This window comes from Nerophis lumbriciformis, linkage group LG25, assembly GCF_033978685.3.
Source record: "Nerophis lumbriciformis linkage group LG25, RoL_Nlum_v2.1, whole genome shotgun sequence".
In the NCBI taxonomy this organism is placed as follows: Eukaryota; Metazoa; Chordata; class Actinopteri; order Syngnathiformes; family Syngnathidae; genus Nerophis; species Nerophis lumbriciformis.
The window spans coordinates 20,016,685-20,042,515 of record NC_084572.2 but is presented as its reverse complement, the minus strand read 5'-3'; the positions used below and the strand labels follow the sequence as shown (position 1 = coordinate 20,042,515).

The 25,831-nt window shown below is 41.1% G+C and overlaps 1 protein-coding gene across 1 annotated transcript in view; it reads left to right on the top strand.

Annotated features, from left to right (window-relative positions):
* The window catches only part of LOC133621958 (arrestin domain-containing protein 3-like), a 35,307-nt gene extending 10,619 nt beyond the window's left edge, over positions 1 to 24,688 (top strand). The window contains exons 3-6 of the mRNA XM_061984455.1: positions 2,163 to 2,334; positions 2,402 to 2,489; positions 19,314 to 19,570; positions 24,545 to 24,688. Of these exons, the coding sequence (XP_061840439.1) occupies positions 2,163 to 2,334; positions 2,402 to 2,489; positions 19,314 to 19,570; positions 24,545 to 24,688 (661 nt within the window). The remainder of the gene's footprint in view (positions 1 to 2,162; positions 2,335 to 2,401; positions 2,490 to 19,313; positions 19,571 to 24,544) is intronic.
* The last annotated feature ends 1,143 nt before the right edge of the window (positions 24,689 to 25,831 follow it).

Below are 25,831 nucleotides of genomic sequence, written 5' to 3'. Positions count from 1 at the left end.
GCCAGTCCTGATGTGTATGTCCAGTTTGGTGAGTTTAGAAGCATGTTAAGGGGGTCAAATTACAGCTCAAAGAGGCAAAAGTGACTGTTTTTACGAAACTTTTGTTTTGAAGGGGGAATTGCCAACTTCCTGTTGATTTTTGCTGAAGGATGTTAATATATGAAATCTAGGTCTAAATCAGACCTACATAGAAGTTTTTGTTTCATGTCTCTACGACATTGCTATCGGAAGTTACAAGCAGTTTTGTCTGTTTTTTCCTAGAGCGTAATTTTGAGTTTATTTTTTTATTTTTTTTTATTAAATGGCAATTTTCGCAAGTCCTGATGTGTGTGTCAAATATGGTGAGTTTTGAAGCATGTTAAAGGGGTCAAATTACAGCTCAAAGAGGCGGCGGAATAATAATAATAAAACCTAACCTCTGTCCCAAAGGGACATTGCAGTCCCTAATTATTTTATTGTATTAATACAATTAGAAATGTGCCTGTTACTACATTACATATATACTTACATTATGTAAATAAAACCTTAATGGAGATGTTTGGATGTTTTTTTAAGGGCTTTATAGAACAGAGCGGCTCCCATAGGCTCTATTGTGAGCGGACATTTGATCGCATTTATTTAATATTTAGAATTCATTAAAAAAAATATACATCCGTCGTCATGTCTCTCATAATGATTTCGAACGATAGTCAAAATTCCAAAAACAAGTATAGTTCCCCTTCGAGTAAATGTCACAAATAGGATAAGGAACATGTGTTTCTATTGGGAATCAGGGTTACCATCTGAATTCAGGATATTTTAAAGCATTCTTTATTATTAAGAGATAAGGCCTATTGGAGGTCTGCGTCCAGTCTCCAAATACTTTTCTAGTTTGGATGTGTGACTCCAGTCCTGGAACTTTTTTAGACACACCTTACAAAGAGGAGGCCACCTCTTTGTTTTGTTCTATTTTCACTTCCTGTAGATGCCTTTGGATATTCTCAATTATCCAAGTCATTGTAGTCTCAGGGCATTAAATGGCTTGTTTTAAATTGACTCCATGCCTCCAGCCTTGAGCTGTCCTTGCTAGTCTCTGAGCATGAACTGATGAAGCCTGTTCAGATGAATGGCTAAACTTCCTGAACATTTCAACTGTGATCGATTTAATGTCCTGACATTTTCTGTAGGTGTGATGCCCAAGTGTGTCAGTACATACTTTATTGCAGTGTTTTTCAACCACTGTGCCGCGGCACACTAGTGTGCCGTGAGATACAGTCTGGTGTGCCGTGGGAGATTATCTAATTTCACCTATTTGGGGTATAAAATATTTTTTGCAAACCAGTAATTATAGTCTGCAAATGATGTGTTGTTGTTGAGTGTCGCAGAGTAACTATGTAATACTCTTCCATATCAGTAGGTGACAGCACGTAGCTAATTGTGATCACAATATGCAGACGACAGCGGGAGGCAGGGTGCAGGTAAAAAGGTGTCTTATGCTTAAACTGAAAAACAAACAAAAGGTGATTGCCCCTAAAAAAAAGGCATTTAAGCTTAGGGAAGGCTATGCAGAACGAAATTATAACTGAACTGGCGACAAAGTGAAGAAAAACAGAATGCTGGACGACAGCAAAGACTTACAGCGTGTGGCGCAGAGAAGGCGTCCACAAAGTACATCCGAACATGACATGACAATCAACAATGTCCCCACAAAGAAGGATAAAAACAACTGAAATATTCTTATTTGCTAAAACAAAGTAGGTGCGGGGAATAGCGCTTAAAGGAAGACATGAAACTGCTACAGGAAAATACCAACAAAACAGGAAAAGCCACCAAAATAGGAGCGCAAGACAAGAACTAAAATATGACACAGGAAAACAGCAAAAAAGTCCAAATAAGTCAGGGTGTGATGTGACAGGTGGTAACAGTACACCTACTTTGAGACAAGAGCTATAGTGTTGCATGCTTAGTTATAGTTTAAAGTCATATCTGACAACGTTTTATTGTCAATATCAAGTTTCATATTTTAATGATTTCTGCTGGTGGTGTGCCTTTGGATTTTTTCCAATGAAAAAAATGTGCCTTGGCTCAAAAAAGGTTGAAAAACACTGCTTTATTGTATGTGCTTACATTTCCATACCAAACAAAGCTCATTGTCCTCATGCCATTTAATAATTTCTTTGCAGAGATATGCCTTCATCATACGAGGGAAAATGGGGCAGGATTATATACAGTTTAAAAGCACAACTGACACTGTCAATCTGGAGCATCCACAAAACCAAGATTGAATTTCCATTTCTCACCAAATCTGACTTCCCCTTTGCTTCCAAATCAGAAATGATAATCATGGGACTTCAAGTATGGACTGCATTGTTTATATAAGCAGAGTATTTGTGCTGTCTGACATTGTGTTTTTGTTACGTAGGAGCAGCAGTCTTCAACCAAAATGTCATTTTATGGATCTGGAAAGGTTACTTTGAATGTTACTTCAGAAAAAATGGGACTGAGGCAAGGTAAACAAATTGAATATGTCGTCTTTAACAGGAATGTATATTGTAAGGATTTATTCGATACCTATTTTGATATTCCTAATACATACTGGTATTCATTGGTACTCGTATATGTAATTGGTGTAAATGAAATGTGAAAAAATGCATCTTTTTATTAGCATTTTTTATTAGTACAAGAGGTTGTACACCACCAACATCATGTAACATCTCACAGCTGGGAAGTCTTTTAACGACACCTTCTTTTTAAATCTTAAGCAAGTAAACTATGTTTGCAGTGCAAGGTGCAATGCAGTTATGTTATCATCTTGTAAAGACCACATATATCCATCACTGTGTTTCTATTAATAACAATTACACTCAGCTGGAAATCATATTCATGTATGGCATTCATATGCAAAGCACATACCTTTTACATGAAGATATATGATATACATCAAAACCATCATTTAGCATGTTTGGTGGGTGTGCATTTAAACAATACTGCTTTACTTCAGAAAAACTTTATGGATAATTATGTTACTTAAATTTGTCACTATTTTGAGTGGATTAATATTGGCCTGTGGATTACTGGATCGCTAGGAGGACGGTTGATGAAGTGCGGTAGGAAGTAAGTAAAGCACATTCATTTCAAACCGCTATTAATTCATATCAGCATGTTTGACTTTGGGGGACTTTTGAGGAGGAAATATTGTTGTTTGACAAACTTTGTGTGGTGTTGCTTCTTTATTTGTTATTAGTTCAAGTCAATTAGCAGATCCTACCCGTATCTTTTTTATGCAGACCAGCAACACCTGAAGTGAATGTGACAGTAACCATAATTATGTGCCGTAACCATAATTACGTGCCATAAACATAAAAAAATACCAATAGGCGTATCATTTGTCCACAATTGTAACAGTCCTCCTGGACCAACCCAAATAGGAACTAGTACCAAAAAATACAGGTACTTGGTACCAGAGGTGGGACCAAGTCATTGCTTTGCAAGTCACAAGTAAGTCTCAAGTCTTTACCCTCAAGTCTCGAGTCAAGTCCCGAGTCAAGACAGGGCAAGTCCGAGTCAAGTCCAAAGTCAAGACTGGAAAGTCTCAAGTCAAGTCCCAAGTCCTGCATTTTGAGTTTCGAGTCCTTTCAAGTCATTTAACCACAGACTAATATATTTACACAGATTGTGTATGCTTTTAAAACGCTGTATTTATTTATTAAAACAAGTGCATTTGAAATTGCAGGGAAAAAGATAGTGCTGACATTGCACTTCAAAATAGCACTATTAACCAGTCATTTTAAACATGTAACTCATTCCTTTACAGAATAAACACATTTGAAAAAAAACAAGTGCAACTGTACTTATTTGCACAAAAGTGTTAACATTGTATTTCCATGGCATATTGCATTGTAACTAGTTCCACAGCAGTTTCTATCCTGTTCTTACCTTATCTCATTGATCTCATCTCATACTGTATGTGTGTTTATGTGTGCGTACACATGAAAAACATAACAAATATATGAACATAACAATGAACAGAGTTGTACTTTTTAGATGTCAGGACCCTATGCAATATGTACACATATTCTTAATATAGTATACATTTTAACTGACCTTTATTTGAATATGTTTGTCTTTTTGTAGGTGGCTAAAATACGCGGTGCTGCTGACTGCCGTCTAACGTTACGTTACTGTGTGTGATACATTGACAACGTTACGTTACTGTGTGTGATACATTGACTAACGTTACGTTACTGTGTGTGATACATTGACTAACGTAATGTTACTGTGTGTGATACATTGACTAACGTAATGTTACTGTGTGTGATACATTGACTAACGTTACGTTACTGTGTGTGATACATTGACTAACGTAACGTTATGTATAGGTACCTCATGAAACCCTGCTTAAAAAAAAATCACTTGACAAAAAGTATGAATAAGGTAGCAAACTGCAGTGGACGCAACAGATTGCCGTGTTTGCAATGACGTTATAACCATAGACATCTTATAAGTAGACGCAGCATTGGTTGCTGTGACGTGAGCAATTTGACCGCCATCTTGAAGTGCTGATGAGGAGCCGGCGAGCAGCCTAAACTGACAGTTGAAAGGTAGAAAACAAAGATGCCGGGCTGGTGTTCAGCGTTTTCCTGCTCAAATGAGCGGACTGTTGAAAATAGGAATCGGGGGATTACTTTTCACAAGTGAGATTTAACATTAACGTACTATTGGTTGTATTTTATGAAAATTATATTACCACAGAGTTGAGAAGGATCAAAGATCTTCAATATTTGTATGTGAAAATCACAAAGAAATATTCTGGGGGAGGATGACCCCCCTACAGGGGTTTGGTTTACAAACTTTCAGCCCCACCTAAAACAAAATTCACCAGCCACTACTGATTATGATGCATTCTCATTTTAGGCAAAGTATAAGACAATACTTTCTTAACAGTATAATTGTAACCAGGAATCAGTCTTCAAGTAACAATATTCAAATACTAACATTGTTGGGTTAAACAGAATTTGGTTTTATTCTGAATCCAGTGAAACAGATTGGTGGTTTTAGCTGATATGAAGACTTTCAGGTGTTTATATATGTTTAAGTATTTGGCAGACGCTTTTATCCAAAGCGACTTACATAAAATAATACATATAAAACAATCACTGCAAACATTATCATTTAAGGGAAGAATGTAATAGAAAATATCAATACAAAGTGTCAAGACAGAATAAACTCTCTGCTGCTGCAGCAACAGAGATACAGTCTATAGGTCCCTAAGATATATAGATATCTAATGTATTCATACATTGTTTATGTAGGATACACGCATATGTATATATAACCTAATCATATTGTTTCTTCAACTTAAAAATAGTTTACCGTTTTTTTCCCCTTCTCTGGTATTATATTCCCAGTTTTGATCTCGGACGTCTGGTCACTTAAGCGTATAAGAATATTATATTACTGTTAAGCAAACTATGAATAATAAAACACGCCAAAACATGTGTCTGTTATCATAGCTACACGTATGACAAAAAAGGGGGTGAAAATCAGTGGTATTCAGTGAGGTAAAATGAATTAAATGCGCTGACAGTTCATTGCTCCTGCCAAATTAATTGCACTGAGTGGAGCGGATCACCACTCCAAGATGGCGGCCACGCGCCTCGTCTGCGCCATTAGGCAGTAGCGCTCTATGCTGCGTCTACTTATAAGATGTCTATGGTTATAACGTTAGCAGTGAGTTTGCAGCCTCACTGATTTAACTACACAGCAAATAAAAGTCACGTTACTTAGCCAATAAACGTTATCTTACATTCAAAACGTACCCTTCTTTGTGCAACTGCAAATGTCGAACGAAGTTGGAAGTTGTTGCGTCTCTATCTGTAATATTCGAACTGCGTGATTTGCATACGGCAATTCGTTTTTTGTTGACCAAGTCGTAGTTTTTATACCCGAACGAAACCAACTTTAACATAATTGTTTATCACTGGCACGTTGTTGGACAACTCTTGTTCATTGGTTGTCCTGCAATTTGATTGCATGAATGCTGTGTGATGAAAACAACGTAAATCTAATTTGATTGGCTGTTGTACTGACAGCACACCAGCTGACAGGAATAACACGCTGATAGACAGACGAAGAAAATGAAAAATACGGAGCGCTCCCAAATAACTTTTTAAACTTTGGATTTTGGGGAAAGTGGCAAGTCATGTCAATTCATGTCAAGTCAAAAGGCTCAAGTCCAAGTGAAGTCACAAGTCATTGATGTTAAAGTCTAAGTCGAGTTGCAAATCTCTTTACATTTTGTCAAGTCGAGTCTAAAGTCATCAAATTCATGACTCCAGTCTGACTCGAGTCCAAGTCATGTGACTCGAGTCCACACCTCTGCTTGGTACACACCTCTAGTCCATAATGTTAAATCTTTGAATCTGAGGCCATAGTTTGCTGCCCAAAAAGGTTGGGTTGCACCCTTGGGGTTGGAAGTGAGGTCTTGTCCCAGGTGGAGTTCAACAGGATTTGGTTCACGTGTGAGGGAAGGCGGGAGTGCGAAATGGACACAAAAATCGGTGCAATGTCTGCAATAATGCATTTGCTGTATTAGACTGTTGTAGTGAAAGAGAGCTCATCCAAAAAGCAAAGTTCTCGATTTACCAGTCGATCTACATTCCTAACCTAATCTATGGTCATGGGCTTTGGGTATAGTGACCAAAAAGGACAAGATTGTGGATATAAACGGCCAAAATTGTCACATTCCTGTTTCCCCGTGTGTGCTTTTTCCTGGCCGCTCTGTTCTCTCTTCCCCCAGTTGTCATGGCAGCCAAAGAAGGCGGGAAGGCTGAGCACACCTGACAGCAATCACCACACCCTACATCAGTGGTTCTCAAACTTTTTTTGTCATCCCCCACTTTGGACAAGGGCGAGTTTTCAAGCCCCACCTGCCCCCATCGCCCCAACAGAACGCTAATGCCAAGCTTAACATTTTCAAATTTATTGAACATCAAGTAACATCAAGTTGTATACATTCAAACTCAATAACATAAAATAACATCAAGTTCAATAATAAATCAAATAACTGTGCAGCTGTGGTATAACTTGCCCATCCATCCATCCATTTTCTACCGCTTATTCCCTTTGGGGTCGCGGGGGGCGGTGGAGCCTATCTCAGCTACAATCGGGCGGAAGGCAGGGTACACCCTGGACAAGTCGCCATCTCATCGCAGGGCCAACACAGATAGACAGACAACATTCACACTCACATTCACACACTAGGGCCAATTTAGTGTTGCCAATCAACCTATCCCCAGGTGCATGTCTTTGGAGGTGGGAGGAAGCCGGAGTACCCGGAGGGAACCCACGCAGTCATGGGGAGAACATGCAAACTCCACACAGAAAGATCCCGAGCCTGGGATTGAACCCAAGACTACTCAGGACCTTCGTATTGTGAGGCAGATGCACAAACCCCTCTTCCACCGTGCTGCCTGGTATAACTTGCATCAAGTTCAATAATAAATAAAATAACTTGCATCAAGTTCAATAATAAATAAAACAAAAGTGTTATAACTTGCATCAAGTTCAATAATAAACCAAAAAAAGTGTTATAACTTGCATCAAGTTCAATAATAAATCAAATAAAAGTGTTATAACTTGCATCAAGTTCAATAATAAATCAAATAAAAGTGTTATAACTTGCATCAAGTTCAATAATAAATCAAATAAAAGTGTTATAACTTGCATCAAGTTCAATAATAAATCAAATAACTTGCATCAAGTTCAAAATAAATAAAATAAACTTTGCAATCTTTGCAAAAAAAAAAGGAGGATCTATGCATTTGGCAAGACAGGGCAAGTGACAGCACTTTGCCCCGGGAGAGCCACCTTGCTTCACTGTGAAACACATACTTGCCAACCCTCACGGATTTTCCGGGAGACTCCCGAAATTCAGCGCTTCTCCCGAAAACCTCCCGGGACAAATTTTCTCCCGAAAATCTCCCGAAATTCAGGCGTACCTGAGTGACGTGTCGACAGCATGTTTTCACGTCCGCTTTCCCACAATATAAACAGCGTGCCTGCCCAATCACGTTATAACTGTAGAATGATCGAGGGCGAGTTCTTGGTTTCTTATGTGGGTTTATTGTTAGGCAGTTTCATTAACGTCCTCCCATCACGGCAACAACACACAACAACAGCAGTCACGTTTTCGTCTACCGTAAAGCAGTTCGTCTGCCGTAAACAGCAATGTTGTGACACTCTTAAACAGGGCAATACTGCCATCTACTGTACATGCATATGTAACATTAACATCTAGGGCTTTTAGAGAGTGCAGTGCACAACTGCGCACACAACAAGGAGACGAAGCAGAATGCATCATCAGAGAGGGTGTTCAGCATGGTTAGAAAAATAATGACAGAGAATAGAACAAGGATGGACAATTCAACCCTTAACTCAACAATGAGTAGATGAGTGTTATGTGTGTGTATATGTGTAAATAAATGAACACTGAAATTCAAGTATTTCTCTTATTTATATATATATATATATATATATATATATATATATATATATATATATATATATATATATATATATATATATACATATATATATATATATATATATATATATATATATATATATATATATAGCTAGAATTCACTGAAAGTCAAGTATTTCTTATATATATATATATATATATATATATATATATATATATATATATATATATATGTGTGTGAAATACTTGACTTGGTCAATTCTAGCTGTAAATATACTCCTCCCCTCTTAACCACACCCCCACCTCCCGAAATCGGAGGTCTCATGGTTGGCAAGTATGGTGAAACAGCACGGCTGTATGATCAGCTCCCATTTCCTCACACAGTGCAGAGAATAGTCGCGCTTTCAGTGGTCGTGTTTTGATCAAATTTACCGCGCTCACATCTGTTAAAACCTCATTGAGTTCGGGGCTGAGCTGCCTTGACGCGAGTGCTTCCCGGTGAATGACACAGTGTGTCCAATGCGCATTTGGCGCAACCCTCTTTATTAGAGCCTGCAGCTTGTTTCTTGACCCTGCCATGGTCATTGCGCCATCAGAGCAAAAGTCCACACAGTTTTCCCATTTAAGGTCGTGTTCTTTGAGGAAACTGTCCATTATATTGAACAGCTCATCAGCAGAGGCTCTATTTTTGATGTATTTTCAAAAATACGGGAGGGAATTTCACTTTATTTTTTTTATTTTTTTTATTTTTAGATTTTTTTTTTTTTTACTATGCTTTCATTTTCTGTACACACTGTGAATCACTTTGTGATTCACAGTGTGTAGCAGATTTCACAGACAGAATCACAAAGTGATTTACAGTGTGTACAGAAAATGAAAGCATAGTAAAAAAAAATAATAATCTAAAACAAAAACCCTGCCATGGTCATTGCGCCATCAGAGCAAAAGCCCACACAGTTTTCCCATTCAAGGTCGTGTTCTTTGAGGAAACTGTCCATTATCTTGAACAGCTCATCAGCAGAGGCTCTATTTTTGATGTATTTGCAAAACAGCAAATCCTCGCACAGTGACTCGCCATTCACAAAGCGGACGTATGCGATGAACAGGCAGTCTTTATTGCTGTCAGTAGCTTCGTCCACTTGTAAAGCAAAACGACTTTATTTTCATTTGTCTCCGAGTTGTTCCTCAAGATCACTTGCAATGTCGCATATACGTCTCGCAACTGTGTCGTTTGACAGTGGGACAGCTTTTCATTTTGCTGCGCTTGTCTCGTCAAGTTTGTTCCGCTTAGCCCCGCCCCCATTAGTTACTGTTGCTATGTCTGTCAAACTTTTGCTCCTACCCAGAAATTTAAAGCCGACAGGAAAAATAAGTATTTTACATTTATTTATATAGCAGATTTCACAGACAGAATCACAAAGTGATTTACAGTGTGTACAGAAAATGAAAGCATAGTAAAAAAAAAAAAAAATCTAAAAAAAAAAAAAAAAAAAAAAAAAAAATTAAAGTGAAATTCCCTCCCGTTCCTCGCGCCCCACCTGTCATGTCTCTATTCCCCACCAGTGGGGCGCGCCCCACACTTTGAGAAACGCTGCCCTACATACAGTGATTGCACACACCTGTTAGTTGTGGGTTCTTTCCTTAATGTCCCTCCATGAATCCAGACCACGCCAACCTTCCTCCTGCAGTTCATGTGCAAGTATCTTTTCATTGGTGTTTCATTTGTTACTTTGTTTTTTGTGCTCAACCTTTTACCTGCCTTCCTATGGCCACTGTATTTTGAACTTTGACCCCTTGATTTTTGTCATGGCACTGATTCCTCCACCCAGTGCTGTTTTTTGTTTCTTTCCTAACTTGGATATTATTTTTTTTGGAACAGTTACAACCTCTCTCTCTGCGATCCAGCGTTTACTGAGCGTGACAAAATGGTGCTTCCTTCATAAAGTGACTGGATTCACTCTAGGAGGTGAGGAGCTTGGTCATCCAGGTGGAGTTAGAGTAGAACCGCTGCTCCTTCGCATCGAGAGGAATCAAGTTCAGGTGCCTTGGGCATCTAATCTGGATGCCTCCCTAGTGACGTGTTCTGAGCATGCCTGACTCAAAAGAGACCCTGGGGTAGATCCTGGACACACTAGAGTAAGGGTGTCAAATGTACGGCCCGTGGGCCGGATCAGGCCCGCGAACAGGTTTCTTGCGGCCCGTGAGATGAGTTTGCTAAGTATAAAATTGTTTAATGAGAGAAACTGCTGATCTAAATGTGTCCACTGGGTGTTGCAATAACAACTCTGTTGGGCAAGCAGATGCTTGATACCGGTGCCAAGCAAGAGGTATGCAGTTAAGCGCATATAGCTATGGTAACGCAAAAATGAGCTGCATGGTCGAGTCGCCAGAAGAAAGCCATCACTCCAAATTACTTTGTTCCAGAAATTTTGAAGCTTGTCTCTGTGCTGCGTAATGTAAGCGGAATACTTTGTGACATTTGCGCAGAAATGGTTTTCTTTTGGCGACTCGACCATGCAGCCCATTTGTCTTCAAGTGCCTCCTTATTGTGCATCTTGAAACCAGCCACACCGCAATTTTTCAGAGAATCCTGTATTTCAGCTGAAGTTATTTGTGGATTTTTCTTTGCATCTCGAACAATTTTTTCTGGCAGTTGTGGCTGAAATCTTTGCTGGTCTACCCGAATCCCTCATTTTCCACTTCTTAATCAATGTTTGAACACTGCTTATTGGCATTCTCAATTCCTTGGATATCTTTTTATACCCCTTTCCTGTTATATGCAGTTCAATTACCTTTTCTCCCAGATCCTTTGACAATTATTTTGCCTTCCCCATGACTCAGAATCCAGAAAAAATCTGTGCAGCACTGGATGAAAGATGCAATGGTCTGTCAGAAGCCCAGAAACTCACTGACCTTCTATATACACACATTAATTACAAACAAACATGTCACAGGTGAGGATTGGAACCTTGATTAGCCAATCAAACTTGTTTGTGTCAACATTTGTGCATGTTATCAGATCAAAGTCACTGAGGTATGTAAACTTTTAAACAGGGTCATTTGGGTACTTTCTTTGGTCATTTTTATTTAAAAGGAGTAAACACAGTTGTTTGCCAATAAATAGCTTCACACAACCATTAAGCATGAGTGGAAGAAAGGTTGTTGTGTTATCATTCATATTCTCTGAAGAATGGCCAATAAATCATACATTCTCCCAGGGTATGTAAACTTATGAGCACGACTGTATTTATGTAATTGTTCTAATGTTAATCCCTGTGATGCACATGTGCACCCCAATTTGTATATGCCGTCTTTACAGTACCATTACAAGTCAGTGGTTAAAGTTAGTGACTTGCTGTTTTTTTCTGGTTAAACTACATCTTAAGATCTTTCGAAACAGACGCTAATTGTCTCCGTGTGCAAAATAAACTCATTTTAAAAACCTGTGCGTAAAGTGTGCAATAAACCACTCCCTTTCCTTGGCACTTGCAACAATAGTGGAATGGGGGAGTGTCAAAAAACATTTATTTTCGAATGACTCGGGATTCTTAAAACCATTCTTAATCGATAAAAAAAAAAAAAATCTTTTTGTTTTTGTTTTTAAATCTGCTCTGTCTAGCCACTCAGGCAAATCATATTGTTGATGTAGATGCCCATATTTGCTGTACAGATTTACTTTAGAAAAGAGAAGTGTGGGATACTTCTCTTGTTCTCTTATCTGTATTTATGTTTGGGAAAAATTGTATTAAACAAAAACAGTTTTCTTATAATATATATTAATTATACAGTAATATAGAAATGTATCACAGCTGTTTATTTTATGAAGGAGTGTAGCTAATCATATAACTAGCACCCAATGTTATTTAAAAAGTATGGACATTTGAATCAAGAATCATTTTGAAATGACAATTGATTTTTAATCAAATAGTTACTACCAATAATCAAATAGAATTGTGTGGTGCCCAATGATTCACAGCCCTAATTTTTACACTCCAGCAAGAAGCACCATGTCATTGTCGAAGTTTTTATTTTTTGCCATTCTGCTCATTATCTTTCTGATTGTGGAGTGCTAGTTCTTAGGCACTTGGCTAATTTAAGTAGGATTTGCATATTTAAATGAGGGTGGTGGACTGGGTGTGGCCAGTCACACCAACATGCGTGCTCAATTCCACCTTGACTGGGATGTAAACAAGAAATGTGCTTGGCTTAAAGACCGCACACAATTTAATACATCCGAAACGTTGTGCGTGCAATGTTTTCTGGATTTGAACTTACACCATTCTTTAGTAGGAAACCCGCAACTCTTAATACATGAGGCCCAGCAAGTTTGCCCTTCCCTACAGAGAGAGCTATACCCACGAACCGGACAAAGAGAAGAGGAAGTAAATGGATGGATGGAAGCATTCACCATTTAGAAATCATTTTTAAATCCTTGGCTGGCACAAAAAGTAGCCCTTATTTCCGTATGATACAGAGTAGCCGTCTTCTTATTATTTTTCTGCTTTTCACTTAAGTGCAGGATGAAAGCCTCGTCACCAATTTTCCATTTTGTTTAACCTTGAGCTATTCTCAGCCAAGCAGTGCCACTTTTTGCTGGGAATTCAACCCTCATCTTCTGCATTGTCTCCCTCTTTTTCTGGATAGCAGTTTTTCAACCTGTTCTGAGCCAAGGCACATTTTTTGATTGAAAAGATTCTGAGGCACACTGCCAGCAGAAAACATAAAAAAATTTAACTACGTAGCCGATATTGACAGTAAAAAGTCATTATCGCAACTGTTGGATATGAATTCAAACCATAACCAAGCATGCATCACTATGGCTCTTGTCTCAAAGTAGGTGTATTGTCACAAGTTTGTTGGTGTTTTCCTGTGTGTAGTGTTTTAGTTATTGTCTTGTGCTCCTATTTTGGTGGCTTTTCCTCGTTTGTTGGTATTTTCCTGTAGCAGTTTCATGTCTTTCTTGAACGCTTTTCCCCGCACCTGCTTTGTTTTCGCAATCAAGACTATTTAAGTTGTGCGGACACAATCCTTCTTTGTGGGGACATTGTTGATTGTCATGTCATGTACGGATGTACTTTGTGGACGCCGTCTGCTCCACACGCTGTAAGTCTTTGCTGTCGTCCAGCATTCTGTTTTTGTTTACTTTGCAGCCAGTTTAGTTTTAGTTTAGTTTTGCATAGCCATCCCTAAACTTCAATCCCTTTTCTTAGCGGCACTCGCCTTTTGTTTATTTTTGGTTTAAGTGTTCTGTACCTTTTTTACCTACACGCTGCTTCCCGCATATTGTGATCACGACAAACCACGTTCCCGACATCTACAAAGCCTATTAGCTACCTTCTGCCACCTACTGATATGAAAGAGTATTACACTGTTACTCTGCCGAGCTCTAGATCGCACAGACGCTCAACAATGGCACATTTGCGGATTATAATTACTGGTTTGCAAAAAATATTTTTAACCCAATTAGGTGAAATTACATAATCTTCCACAGCACACCAGACTGGATCTCACGGTACACTAGTGTGCCGTGGCACAGTGGTTGAAAAACACTGGTGTATGGTGATGGCTGGTTCTTTACTAGTGTGAGGGGACAAGCTTCCTCTCCCACCTCGCTGTCTTACTAGTACTTGTATCACATACAAGTGTCCTTTTTACTCCTGTCTTCTTTTTCTCCTATTTCTTCCTTGCCAGCTAGAAAAGTTCAGCATGCCCCTAGGCAGTTTAGAGGCCTGCCCCAGGGGAAGGTCAAGACATCACTGGTGTCAACAAGTGGGTATACACACAGAGATCTCCTTGTTGATGGGAAAGGTGTATGCCCACACTTCGGTATGGGTGCTGGCTTGGGTCTCTGATTTCCTTAACCTGCTTTCTTCAGCCCTACTCTCAAGGCCTAAATATTCCTTGGCTGATCCATGTTCTGTATCCAAATATCAGTCTTGGTGGTGGTTAAGCCCAAGGAGAAGAGGGGAATGGCTGGTTCCCTGTCAACAACAAAGGCACTATAATACCAGCCAACCAGGGCCAAGCTAATAAAAATAGCCTCCATCAACATGCCCTCTATGACATATCTGAGTAGGCAAGCTACCTTCACCAATCATGGGTACAAACCAGACTAGCTCGGCTACGCTCCAACTGCCTCGCTAAGTCAGTTACATGGTTGGTCATGTTTTTGATAATTAATTGCTTTAATTCAATGAATAACATCCACTTATTGTTCCCAGCACTGTCCTTCACACTCATACTCTTCCTTCCCATGATTGGAAAAACACTGTTTATATCTATCTATAGCTATAAGCTAATACTAGTGAGTAAGACCGGATGTTTTGGGGCGGATCTTACAGGATTCAATCTGACAATCTTTATGTCAACTCACATTGGGAGGGTTGTAACTCAAATGTATGCTTGCAATTTAAAACTTAACTCGCATCTCCAAATACTCATAAATTGTGGTACCTTTTAAGTCGAGGCACCACTGTAGTCTATATTGTTAAATCTAAGGCCATGGGAAAAGGGTGGATTGCACCGTTCAAGTTGGGAGTGAGGTTTTGCCTCCGGTGAAGGAGTTCTAGTATTTTGGGATCTTGATCTTTCTGTCTAGAATGGCCGCCCGGATCTGAACCCAAGTGGTGTTTTGTTATTGGACTTTTGTGCCTGTCACGGATTGTCCATAACGAACACCATGTTCAAGCATAAGGGTGTCCATATGTGCACTTGGCACCAGGACACCCTAGGCCGCAGTTCTATGATCGACTTTGTAGTTGTGTCATCGGATTTGCGGCCTCATGTTTTGGACACTTGGGTGAAGAGAGGGGCGGAGCTTTCTACCGATCACCACCTGGTGGTGAGTTGGCTGCGATGGTGGGGGAGGATGCCGGACAGACCTGGCAGGCCCAAACGCATTGTGAGGGTTTGCTGGGAACGTCTGGCAGAGTCTCCTGTCAGAGAGAGTTTCAATTCCCACCTCCGGAAGAACTTTGAACATGTCACGAGGGAGGTGCTGGACATTGAGTCCGAGTGGACCATGTTCCGCACCTCTATTGTCGAGGCGGCTGATTGGAGCTGTGGCCGCAAGGTAGTTGGTGCCTGTCGTGGCGGTAATCCTAGAACCCGTTGGTGGACACCGGCGGTGAGGGATGCCGTCAAGCTGAAGAAGGAGTCCTATCGGGTTCTTTTGGCTCATGGGACTCCTGAGGCAGCGGACAGGTACCACCAGGCCAAGCGGTGTGCGGCTTCAGCGGTCGCGGAGGCAAAAACTCGGACATGGGAGGAGTTCGGGGAAGCCATGGAAAACGACTTCCGGACGGCTTCGAAGCGATTCTGGACCACCATCCGCCGCCTCAGGAAGGGGAAGCAGTGCACTACCAACACCGTGTATGGTGCGGATGGTGTTCTGCTGACCTCGACTGCGGAAGTTGTGGATCGGTGGAGGGAATACTTCGAAGACCTCCTCAATCCCACCAACACGTCTTCCTATGAGGAAGCAGTGCCTGGGGAATCTGTGGTGGGCTCTCCTATTTCTGGGGCTGAGGTTGCTGAGGTAGTTAAAAAGCTCCTCGGTGGCAAGGCCCCGGGGGTGGATGAGATCCGCCCGGAGTTCCTTAAGGCTCTGGATGCTGTAGGGCTGTCTTGGTTGACAAGACTCTGCAGCATCGCGTGGACATCGGGGGCAGTACCTCTGGATTGGCAGACCGGGGTGGTGGTTCCTCTTTTTAAAAAGGGGAACCGGAGGGTGTGTTCTAACTATCGTGGGATCACACTCCTCAGCCTTCCCGGTAAGGTCTATTCAGGTGTACTGGAGAGGAGGCTACGCCGGATAGTCGAACCTTGGATTCAGGAGGAACAGTGTGGTTTTCGTCCTGGTCGTGGAACTGTGGACCAGCTCTATACTCTCGGCAGGGTCCTTGAGGGTGCATGGGAGTTTGCCCAACCAGTCTACATGTGCTTTGTGGACTTGGAGAAGGCATTCGACCGTGTCCCTCGGGAAGTCCTGTGGGGAGTGCTCAGAGAGTATGGGGTTTCGGACTGTCTGATTGTGGCGGTCCACTCCCTGTATGATCAGTGTCAGAGCTTGGTTCGCATTGCCGGCAGTAAGTCGGACACGTTTCCGGTGAGGGTTGGCCTCCGCCAAGGCTGCCCTTTGTCACCGATTCTGTTCATAACTTTTATGGACAGAATTTCTAGGCGCAGTCAAGACGTTGAGGGGATCCGGTTTGGTGGCTGCAGGATTAGGTCTCTGCTTTTTGCAGATGATTTGGTCCTGATGGCTTCATCTGGCCAGGATCTTCAGCTCTCACTGGATCGGTTCGCAGCTGAGTGTGAAGCGACTGGGATGAGAATCAGCACCTCCAAGTCCGAGTCCATGGTTCTCGCCCGGAAAAGGGTGGAGTGCCATCTCCGGGTTGGGGAGGAGATCTTGCCCCAAGTGGAGGAGTTCAAGTACCTCAGAGTCTTGTTCACGAGTGAGGGAAGAGTGGATCGTGAGATCGACAGGCGGATCGGTGCGGCGTCTTCAGTAATGCGGACGCTGTATCGATCTGTTGTGGTGAAGAAGGAGCTGAGCCGGAAGGCAAAGCTCTCAATTTACCGGTCGATCTACGTTCCCATCCTCACCTATGGTCATGAGCTTTGGGTTATGACCGAAAGGACAAGATCACGGGTACAAGCGGCCGAAATGAGTTTCCTCCGCCGGGTGGCGGGGCTCTCCCTTAGAGATAGGGTGAGAAGCTCTGCCATCCGGGGGGAGCTCAAAGTAAAGCCGCTGCTCCTCCACATCGAGAGGAGCCAGATGAGGTGGTTCGGGCATCTGGTCAGGATGCCACCCGAGCGCCTCCCTAAGGAGGTGTTTAGGGCACGTCCGACCGGTAGGAGGCCACGAGGAAGACCCAGGACACGTTGGGAAGACTATGTCTCCCGGCTGGCCTGGGAACGCCTCGGGATCCCCCGGGAGGAGCTGGACGAAGTGGCTGGGGAGAGGGAAGTCTGGGCTTCCCTGCTTAGGCTGCTGCCCCCGCGAACCGACCTCGGATAAGCGGAAGAAGATGGATGGATGGATGGATGGATCTTTCTGTCTTGCCTCTGGTGAGGGCGGTCACATTTCTTTCCGCTCCCTTCTTCTCCCTGCTTGCTCTCTTTGTTTTGTCTTGTCTACACTTTTTTGAAGCTTCTTTCTTTGCGCTGTCCTCCAAATCTAAACATCAGACATGGAAATTATCAGCTGAACTCTCGACTCAATTGACAAATGTTTCGACGAGGAAAAGAGGTTCTGGGGAGCCTTGCTGCCCTGATGGAACCATTGCTGCGGGGTACGTGAGAGATTCCTGGGATAAATGGAGAATCATGGGCCTCTCAGTCCTTTCCATCGAGGACGTAGAAGACATTTACCTGATTGATTGGGCTGGGCATTGCTCTGGTGTATCGTCAAATTCGTAAGACGATGGCAGCCACTCAAGGAGCCCAAAGGCTGTTCGTCGCAATGGAAGGCTTGGGCCGGGCTGTGGGATCAGACAAGCCATTGTAATGTCTGCTCGCGGGAAAAACAAAAATCCTAATCTACGATTTGACTCCCTCGAATGGCCTTGATGCTGCAACAACAGGAGCAGGCTGTTCTGATAACATCTCCCGAGGACTCCGCAATGATGGACGCTTTTGACCTCCCTCCCTCCTCAACGACACCTGGAGTCAAACTTTTGCTTGCATGCAGAACGGCCCCAGGCCTATGAATACTACATCAACACACCCAAGACAACGGGCATATGCACACACACCCCCTCCCCCACCCCATGTCTTCACCACCGCTTGATTCCCCTTCGGAGTGATGGACAGCGCTTCATAGCAGCAGCAACCCCCCCCCCTCCTCTGTTGCGAGTTGTCGTGATTATATGTAACATGTTTGTGTGTGCATGGCATGGAGGTTTTTTCCCACTCCAGACTAGGCCCCCTTAGGAGCCCAGTCTAGATTGTATTTTTTTTTACTCACCTTCTTCCCCAGTGTTTTACCTTTTTTATCCCATCTTTTACGGGGCGCCTCGTGGCAACCCATCAGCGTTCCTGTTCTGTAACCCTGTACACTGTTTGTTTGTCTAATCTTTGTGCTGAAAACATAGTTTTGTTGTACTTGTGCAATGACAATAAAGTCTTATTCTATCCTATCCTATCCTTGATCACAAGTGAGAGAATGCGGGAACAGAGAATGACAGGCAAATTGGTGCTGTCTGCTGTAATGCAGTCACTGTGCCGGACTGTTGTGATGAAGATAGAACTGAGCAGGAGGCAAAGTTTTCGATTTATGTTCATACCCTCACCTTACGGTCACAAGCTTTGGGTAGTGACCGAAAGAGCAAGAGTGTGTTTCCTCTGTAAGGTGGCTGTATTCATTTTAAGAGAGTAAAGAGTTCGCCTGAGAGGAGTTCTGAGTAGATCCGCTGCTCCTCAGCATTGAAAGGTGCCAGTTGAGGTGGATGGGGCATCTCGTCTGGATACTGCCTTGCTCGTGAGGTGCTCCGGGCATGACTTATATCCAAAAGGAGTCTCCAGTGTAGACCTATGACAAGTTATAGAATGTATTTAAATGCAGATTTGCTACAATATTTTAATAAATGGATCTTTAACATATACATGGAAGTGATTGATGGCCTGGTGGTTCAGTCCGTGTGGGTTCAGTCCCAAGTCAGTGATAACATCAACGGTTGTTTGTCTGTGTTTGTTCTGATTGACAGGCCCAATGTAGTCTACCTTTCAGCCAAAGTCAGATGTGATAGGCTTCAGCTCCACACAACCCTAAACAGGATAAGCAGTAAAAAAATGGATGGATGTATACATGACTATAAATGGCATGTCTCTGTTCTTGTAGGTGAAACAATGCACGTGTCTGTCCAAGTACTCAACAGCTCAACTCAAGCAGTCATGCCCAAATTCTACCTTTGTGAGAAACAGACCTTCGTCGCTCAGTCAAAAACAATTGTGCATGTAAATGAGATCCTCTTTGGGACCGGAGAATCAGTCCAAGCTCAGAGCAGTGGAACCATTCAGAATGTTCTGAGGATCCCTTCACAGCTCCCCCAGACCTTCTTCAACTGCTCAATGATGAAGCTGGAGCATACAATCAAGGTAATCCTACACAACGCACAATAACAAACTCAACATTTGTATTGTGAATCATCGGGTTTGTCTAATAGTTAGCTACATAACTCTCAAAATTATGGGTGGATTTTGAGGAAAAAATGATTAGACCGATTTGTCTTAAACATTTTATTATGTTACCTTTTACGTTACGAGGCCCCACTTCTAATGTGCGTATGCTACCGGCCCCGCCTCCACCCACAGAGAGTGGATGACCTACAAAAGGGTTTACTCTGTTTATCCCATTCCGCTATAGATGAATCAAAATGTTATAATGATCATGAGGAAAACATGTCTTTCCTCAGTTTTGAGTAAGTTATGTTACTTTTCGATTCGAAACATGATTTGATTTTAATATTAAAATATATTTTTTGGTAGACAAATGTCGGATTTTGCACGCAGGTCAAAATCGTCTGACCACATTTCTGCATGAAATACGCTTATTTCAATGAACCATGATCTTCGTTTTTGCTGGTAATTGGTTCTGGACAAGATCCTGATAAATGATATGGTTTTTGCAAAGTAGGACCTATTAATTACAAAAAGTATTCGCATAAAAAAATTGTTTACGACCTACTAAATCCAGGTTTAACATTACAAGAGCACTCTCAACATTAACATAACACCACATAATCACCCTTATACTCCTTTAATCCAATGTAGCACCGCTGTCTCCAGCTGAGCCAGTCAGTGGCCATGATCTGATGAGTGCGCTCTGATTGGTTTGCTCACATCTAATGGCTAACACTACTGTAGTATTTATATTTTTAGTTTATTTAGCCATTCAGTCTCTTATATATTCACATACTTATGGCCGCCAAAAGTAAAAGAAAAAAATTACTTATTTTGTATATATTTTATTAAGATTATGTGATAGAGTACATAAGACTTAACCTTCCAGGTGATATATTTGTTTCCATCTTCTGCAGTCATATCACACAAAACAATGACTACGCTATTTCGCCTACTTTTGAGGTTAAAGCAGATGTGCAAATCGATTACTGAAATCTCGGTAATGCCAGTACCAGATCATAATCCTCTAATATCAATTATCGAATCAAAATAGCGATAATACTGAGACTTTAATTATTGGAAATAATGAATACCATTAACAGCAACACAGTGTAAAGTAACTAAAGCATTCAGATATTGTCTGAAGGTAACACGATTGGCCAATTAGCCCACGTACAGTACGCAGAGAGCTTCATGGAATGGGTTTCTATGGCCGAGCAACTGCATCTAAACCATACATCACCAATGCAAAGCGTCTGATGCAGTGGTCCCCAACCACCGGTCTGCGGCCCGGTACCGGTCCGTGAATTGATTGGTACCGGGCCACACAAGAAATTAAAAAAATAATAATAATAAAAAATATATATATATATATATTTTTAATTTTTATTAAATCAACATAAAAGACACAAGATACACTTACAATTAGTGCACCAACCCAAAAAACCTCCCTCCCCCATTTCTGTTATTAATATTTCTAGTTCCTACATTATAGATCAATACAGTCTGCAGGGATACAGTCCGCAAGCACACATGATTGAATTTCTTTATGACAACCCCCCCCCCACCGGTCCGTAGGACAAATTTTCAAGCGTTGATCGGTCCGCAGCTACAAAAAGGTTGGGGACCACTGGGTCACTCAGTACTACAAAACAGCAGGTGTATTGTGGACTACATATAGAGTTGAACATAAATAATATAACGCATTCAGTACAGAATGACGCTATTATTTTTTTCGCTGTGTGATTTTTATTTTGTTTAAAGATGATTTTTCTCCATGAGCAACAACACTTGAATACACTACTTTTTAAACTTTACCAGACACATTAGGGATATTTGCACAAAGCATCAGATCAGTATCGCTGATACCAGCCTGAATTTTACTTGGTATCGTATCAGTAAAAAAATCGTGGCATCACTAGTTTGAGCAACAGACTTCGGTAGTTAGTCACCACGCACACACAGTGGCATGTTAGCTCCAGGAGCAGTACAGAGTTAGCAGTCAGTATTAGTTTTTACAGAGTTTGGTGAATATATGTAGAAAGTAGAAATACACTTGCTATTTTATACCAATTTTGTTGTGATAAAATCTACATTTAAAAACGTTTTTACAAGTTTGCTCTGCTAATTTTCATTAGTCTGTCAATTAGCTGATCCAGTTGTCCCCAAACTAAGGCCTGCGGCCCGGATACGGCCCGCCAGCGTCAAAAAAACGGCTCTCGGGAAGTCCCAAGTAAAAAAATAAAAAAATAAAAAATTGTGTGTGTGTGTGTGTGTGTGTGTGTGTTTTATTATTTTTTCAAATCTGTCCTTTCTAATTCGTTCTCTACCGCTTGTTACTCTCGATGTCTCCTAGCCTCTCAAGCAAATCATATAGTTTAAAAATGCATTTTCTCATTGATAACGTGACATCACGCTCGTGCGAGTGTGTGTGTGTGTGCGCGTGTGTGTGTGTGTGCGTGTGTGTGTGTGGCCAATTTTTTTTAACCCAATGCAGCCCCAGAGTCAAAAAGTTTGGAGACCCCTGAGCTAGTCTATTATGTTAGCATCAAGCTTGCGGCAGGAGAGTCAATTTTCATCCTTTATAATTGTTGCTTTTTATCCGTTTATACCAAACTGTGGTGCTGATTTAACATACCTATGTGTATGTGCACTTCATTTGTATATTGATGTACTTAAGTTTGTGTGCTTAGTTTTGCTGTAAATTATGGAGGATATCAATAAACAATTTCTATTCATGATTTTAATTTAAAATAATGTTTACATATTTGGCAAACTAAATACATGTGCATTGGCCATGTATAACCATTTCAAGAACCAACCAAGTGTTATGTTTTCCCTTTATGATATGGATGTATTGAGTTTTCTGTGCAAATATATTTAGATGCAAATGTGAGATTCTAATTTTAACAAACCATTTTAGTCCTCAAAGGTTGCCATCAACTAATGCAAATCCAGGTCGTTGGAAATTTGAGCTACTACTCAATTAATCAGTTAGTGGTTGTCAGTGTTCCAGGTAAACTGATATGGTGACCTCAGGCAGCTGTGAGAGTAAGACAGGTTGTTTACCACTCAAATCACATTGGCGTGTGGTTCATCCATGTCTATAGAGTAGATCCCCAGGTGGTCTCGGAAAGTAACCTCAGTGGAAAAAATAAATAAATGCAGGAAATAGACACCCATTAAAAAAGTGTATTTTGGACATTTTGAATTATGATGCTGGATACTCTCCTCCCCCTCCAAAAAGTCCTGCTAGCTTGTTGTTAACATTTTCCCCGATTTTGGATAAATCTATGCAATAAAAGTGAAGGTTGTTATTATTAGATAAGATTTAGTTCTAATAATATTCCTTGTCTCTTTTTATCTGTTCACTCACAGCGCAAGAAGCTGACAAGCTAATTGCAAATAAACATAATTCAGGTTGCTAAATATACCTCATGCGTTTATTAAACACATTTTATTGGAAAAAATATATACACTATATTGTCAAAAGTATTTGGCCACCTGCCTTGACTCACATATGAACTTGAAGTGCCATCCCATTCCTAACCTATAGGGTTCATTATGATGTGAGTCCACCTTTTGCAGCTATTACAGCTTCAACTCTTCTGGGAAGGCTGTCCACAAGGTTGCGGAGTGTGTTTATAGGAATGTTCGACCACTCTTCCAAAAGCGCATTGGTGAGGTCACACACTGATGTTGGTCGAGAAGGCAAGGCTCTCAGTCTCCGTTCTAATTCATCCCAAAGGTGTTCTATCGGGTTCAGGTCAGGACTCTGTGCAGGCCAGTCAAGTTCAGCCACACCTTGCTTTGTGCACTGGTGCACAGTCATGTTGGAAGACGAAGGGGCCAGCTCCAAACTGTTCCGACAAGGTTGGGAGCATGGAATTGTCCAAAATGTTTTGGTATCCTGGAGCATTCAAAGTTCCTTTCCCTGGAACTAAGGGGCCAAGCCCAGGTCCTGGAAAAACAACCCCCACACCATAATTCCTCCTCCACCAAATTTCACACTCGGCACAACGCAGTCCAAAATCTACCGTTCTCCTGGCAACCTCCAAACCCAGACTCGTCCATCAGATTGCCAGATGGAAAAGCGTGATTCGTCACTACAGAAAACGCGTTTCCACTGCTCTAGAGTCCAGTGGCGACAAGTTTACGCCACTGCATCCGACGCTTTGCATTGGACTTGATGATGTATGGCTTAGATACAGCTGCTCGGCCATGGAAACCCATCCCATGAAGCTCTCTGTGTACTGTACGCGGGCTAATTGGAAGGTCACATGAAGTTTGGAGCTCTGTAGCAACTGACTGTGCAGAAAGTCAGCGACCTCTTTGCACTAAGAGAGGGGTCAGCGAATGCTGAAGCGCAGTCAGTTTACGTGGCCTACCACTTGGTGGCTGAGTTGCTGTTGTTCTCAAACTCGTCCATTTTCTTATAATGAAGCCGACAGTTAACTTTGGAATATTTAGGAGCGAGGAAATTTCACAACTGGATTTGTTGCACAGGTGGCATCCTATGACAGTTCCACACTGGAAATCACTGAGCTCCTGAGAGCGGCCCATTCTTTCACAAATGTTTGTAGAAACAGTCTCCATGCCTAAGTGCTTGATTTTATACAGCTGTGGCCGGGCCAAGTGATTAGGACACCTGAATTGATCATTTGGATTGGTGGCAAAATACTTTTGGCAATATAGTGTATGTATTCGCATCTAATAAATTATAATGAACATTTGTGGATAGAACAGATGGACTCGGACTGACGGAATGGCTTACATTTGTTCCTGGATAGCTGTTGGCGAGTGTCTATAAAATCCACACTTTTGGCCTGTTGTAACTCCTGTACCGACTTACGATCACATATTAACTTGTGTTCACCTCACTGCATGTTTGAAGATTGTAATCATCACACAGGCCTCCGCCATTAAACACTGACATCTGTTTGGTTCTAGGTCACTCTTGGTGACCACCTGGCCAGAGATCCGGACATCAAACTTCCCCTAATCGTTCTTTTGGGTTCGTCCAAAGCACATCCCAAAATAAAAACTGCACCGTTCAAGCCCACGTTGAGCAGTGAAGCAAACAAATCCCGGTGAAGGTGAGAAATAAGTTGTATTTTTTAAATAATTTTGATTATTTGTACGAATTGTGTGACCTAGGCATTTAACATACACAGAGTGTCTGAAAACGTGATGGAGATGATAAAATGTATAAAACAGGGGCGTCCAAATTGTGGCCACAAAATAAACTCATCTCGGATTAAAAGATGACGCAAAAGAAAACATTGTAATGGCCCAAATACCCCCTAAAATGGAACCTGTACCCCAAAATGGCTGCCGGCCTGTGCATCTTACTGATAATTTCTGTGTCACAAATACATGATTTCTTGTAAGATATGTAAGTTTGTAAGCCCTTAAAAATGTTTAGTTGACTGAATAAAAAAAAAAAAAGTAACAATTAAATAACTTGAGTCTGTCTTTCAATTTAGATTAGATTATATACTTTCTTGCTTTGTTAGCAATACCACAAATTAGGGATGTCCGATAATGGCTTTTTGCCGATATCCGATAGTTCCGATATTGTCCCACTCTTTAATTACCGATACCGATATCAACCGATACCGATATATACAGTCGTGGAATTGACACATTATTATGCCTAATTTGAACAACCAGGCATGGTGAAGATAAAGTCCTTTTTATAAAAATTAATAAAATAAGATAAATAAATTAAAAACATTTTCTTGAATAAAAAAGAAAGTAAAACAATATAAAAACAGTTACATAGAAACTAGTAACTAATGAAAATTAGTAAAATTGACTGTTAAAGGTCAGTACTATTAGTGGACCAGCAGCAAGCACAATCATGTGTGCTTACGGACTGTATCCCTTGCAGACTGTATTGATATATATTGATATACAGTATAATGTAGGAACCAGAATATTAATAACAGAAAGAAACAACCCTTTTGTGTGAATAAGTGTGAATGAGTGTAAATGGGGGAGGGAGGTTTTTTGGGTTGGCGCACTAATTGTAAGTGTATATTGTGTTTTTTATGTTGATTTTATAAAAAAATAAAACAATTAAAAAATAAAAAAAAACATACCGATAATAAAAAAAAAACGATACCGATAATTTCCGATATTACATTTTAAAGCATTTATCGGCCGATAATATCGGCAGGCCGATATTATCAGACATCTCTACCACAAATCTAAAATGTGAATTCCAGACGATAA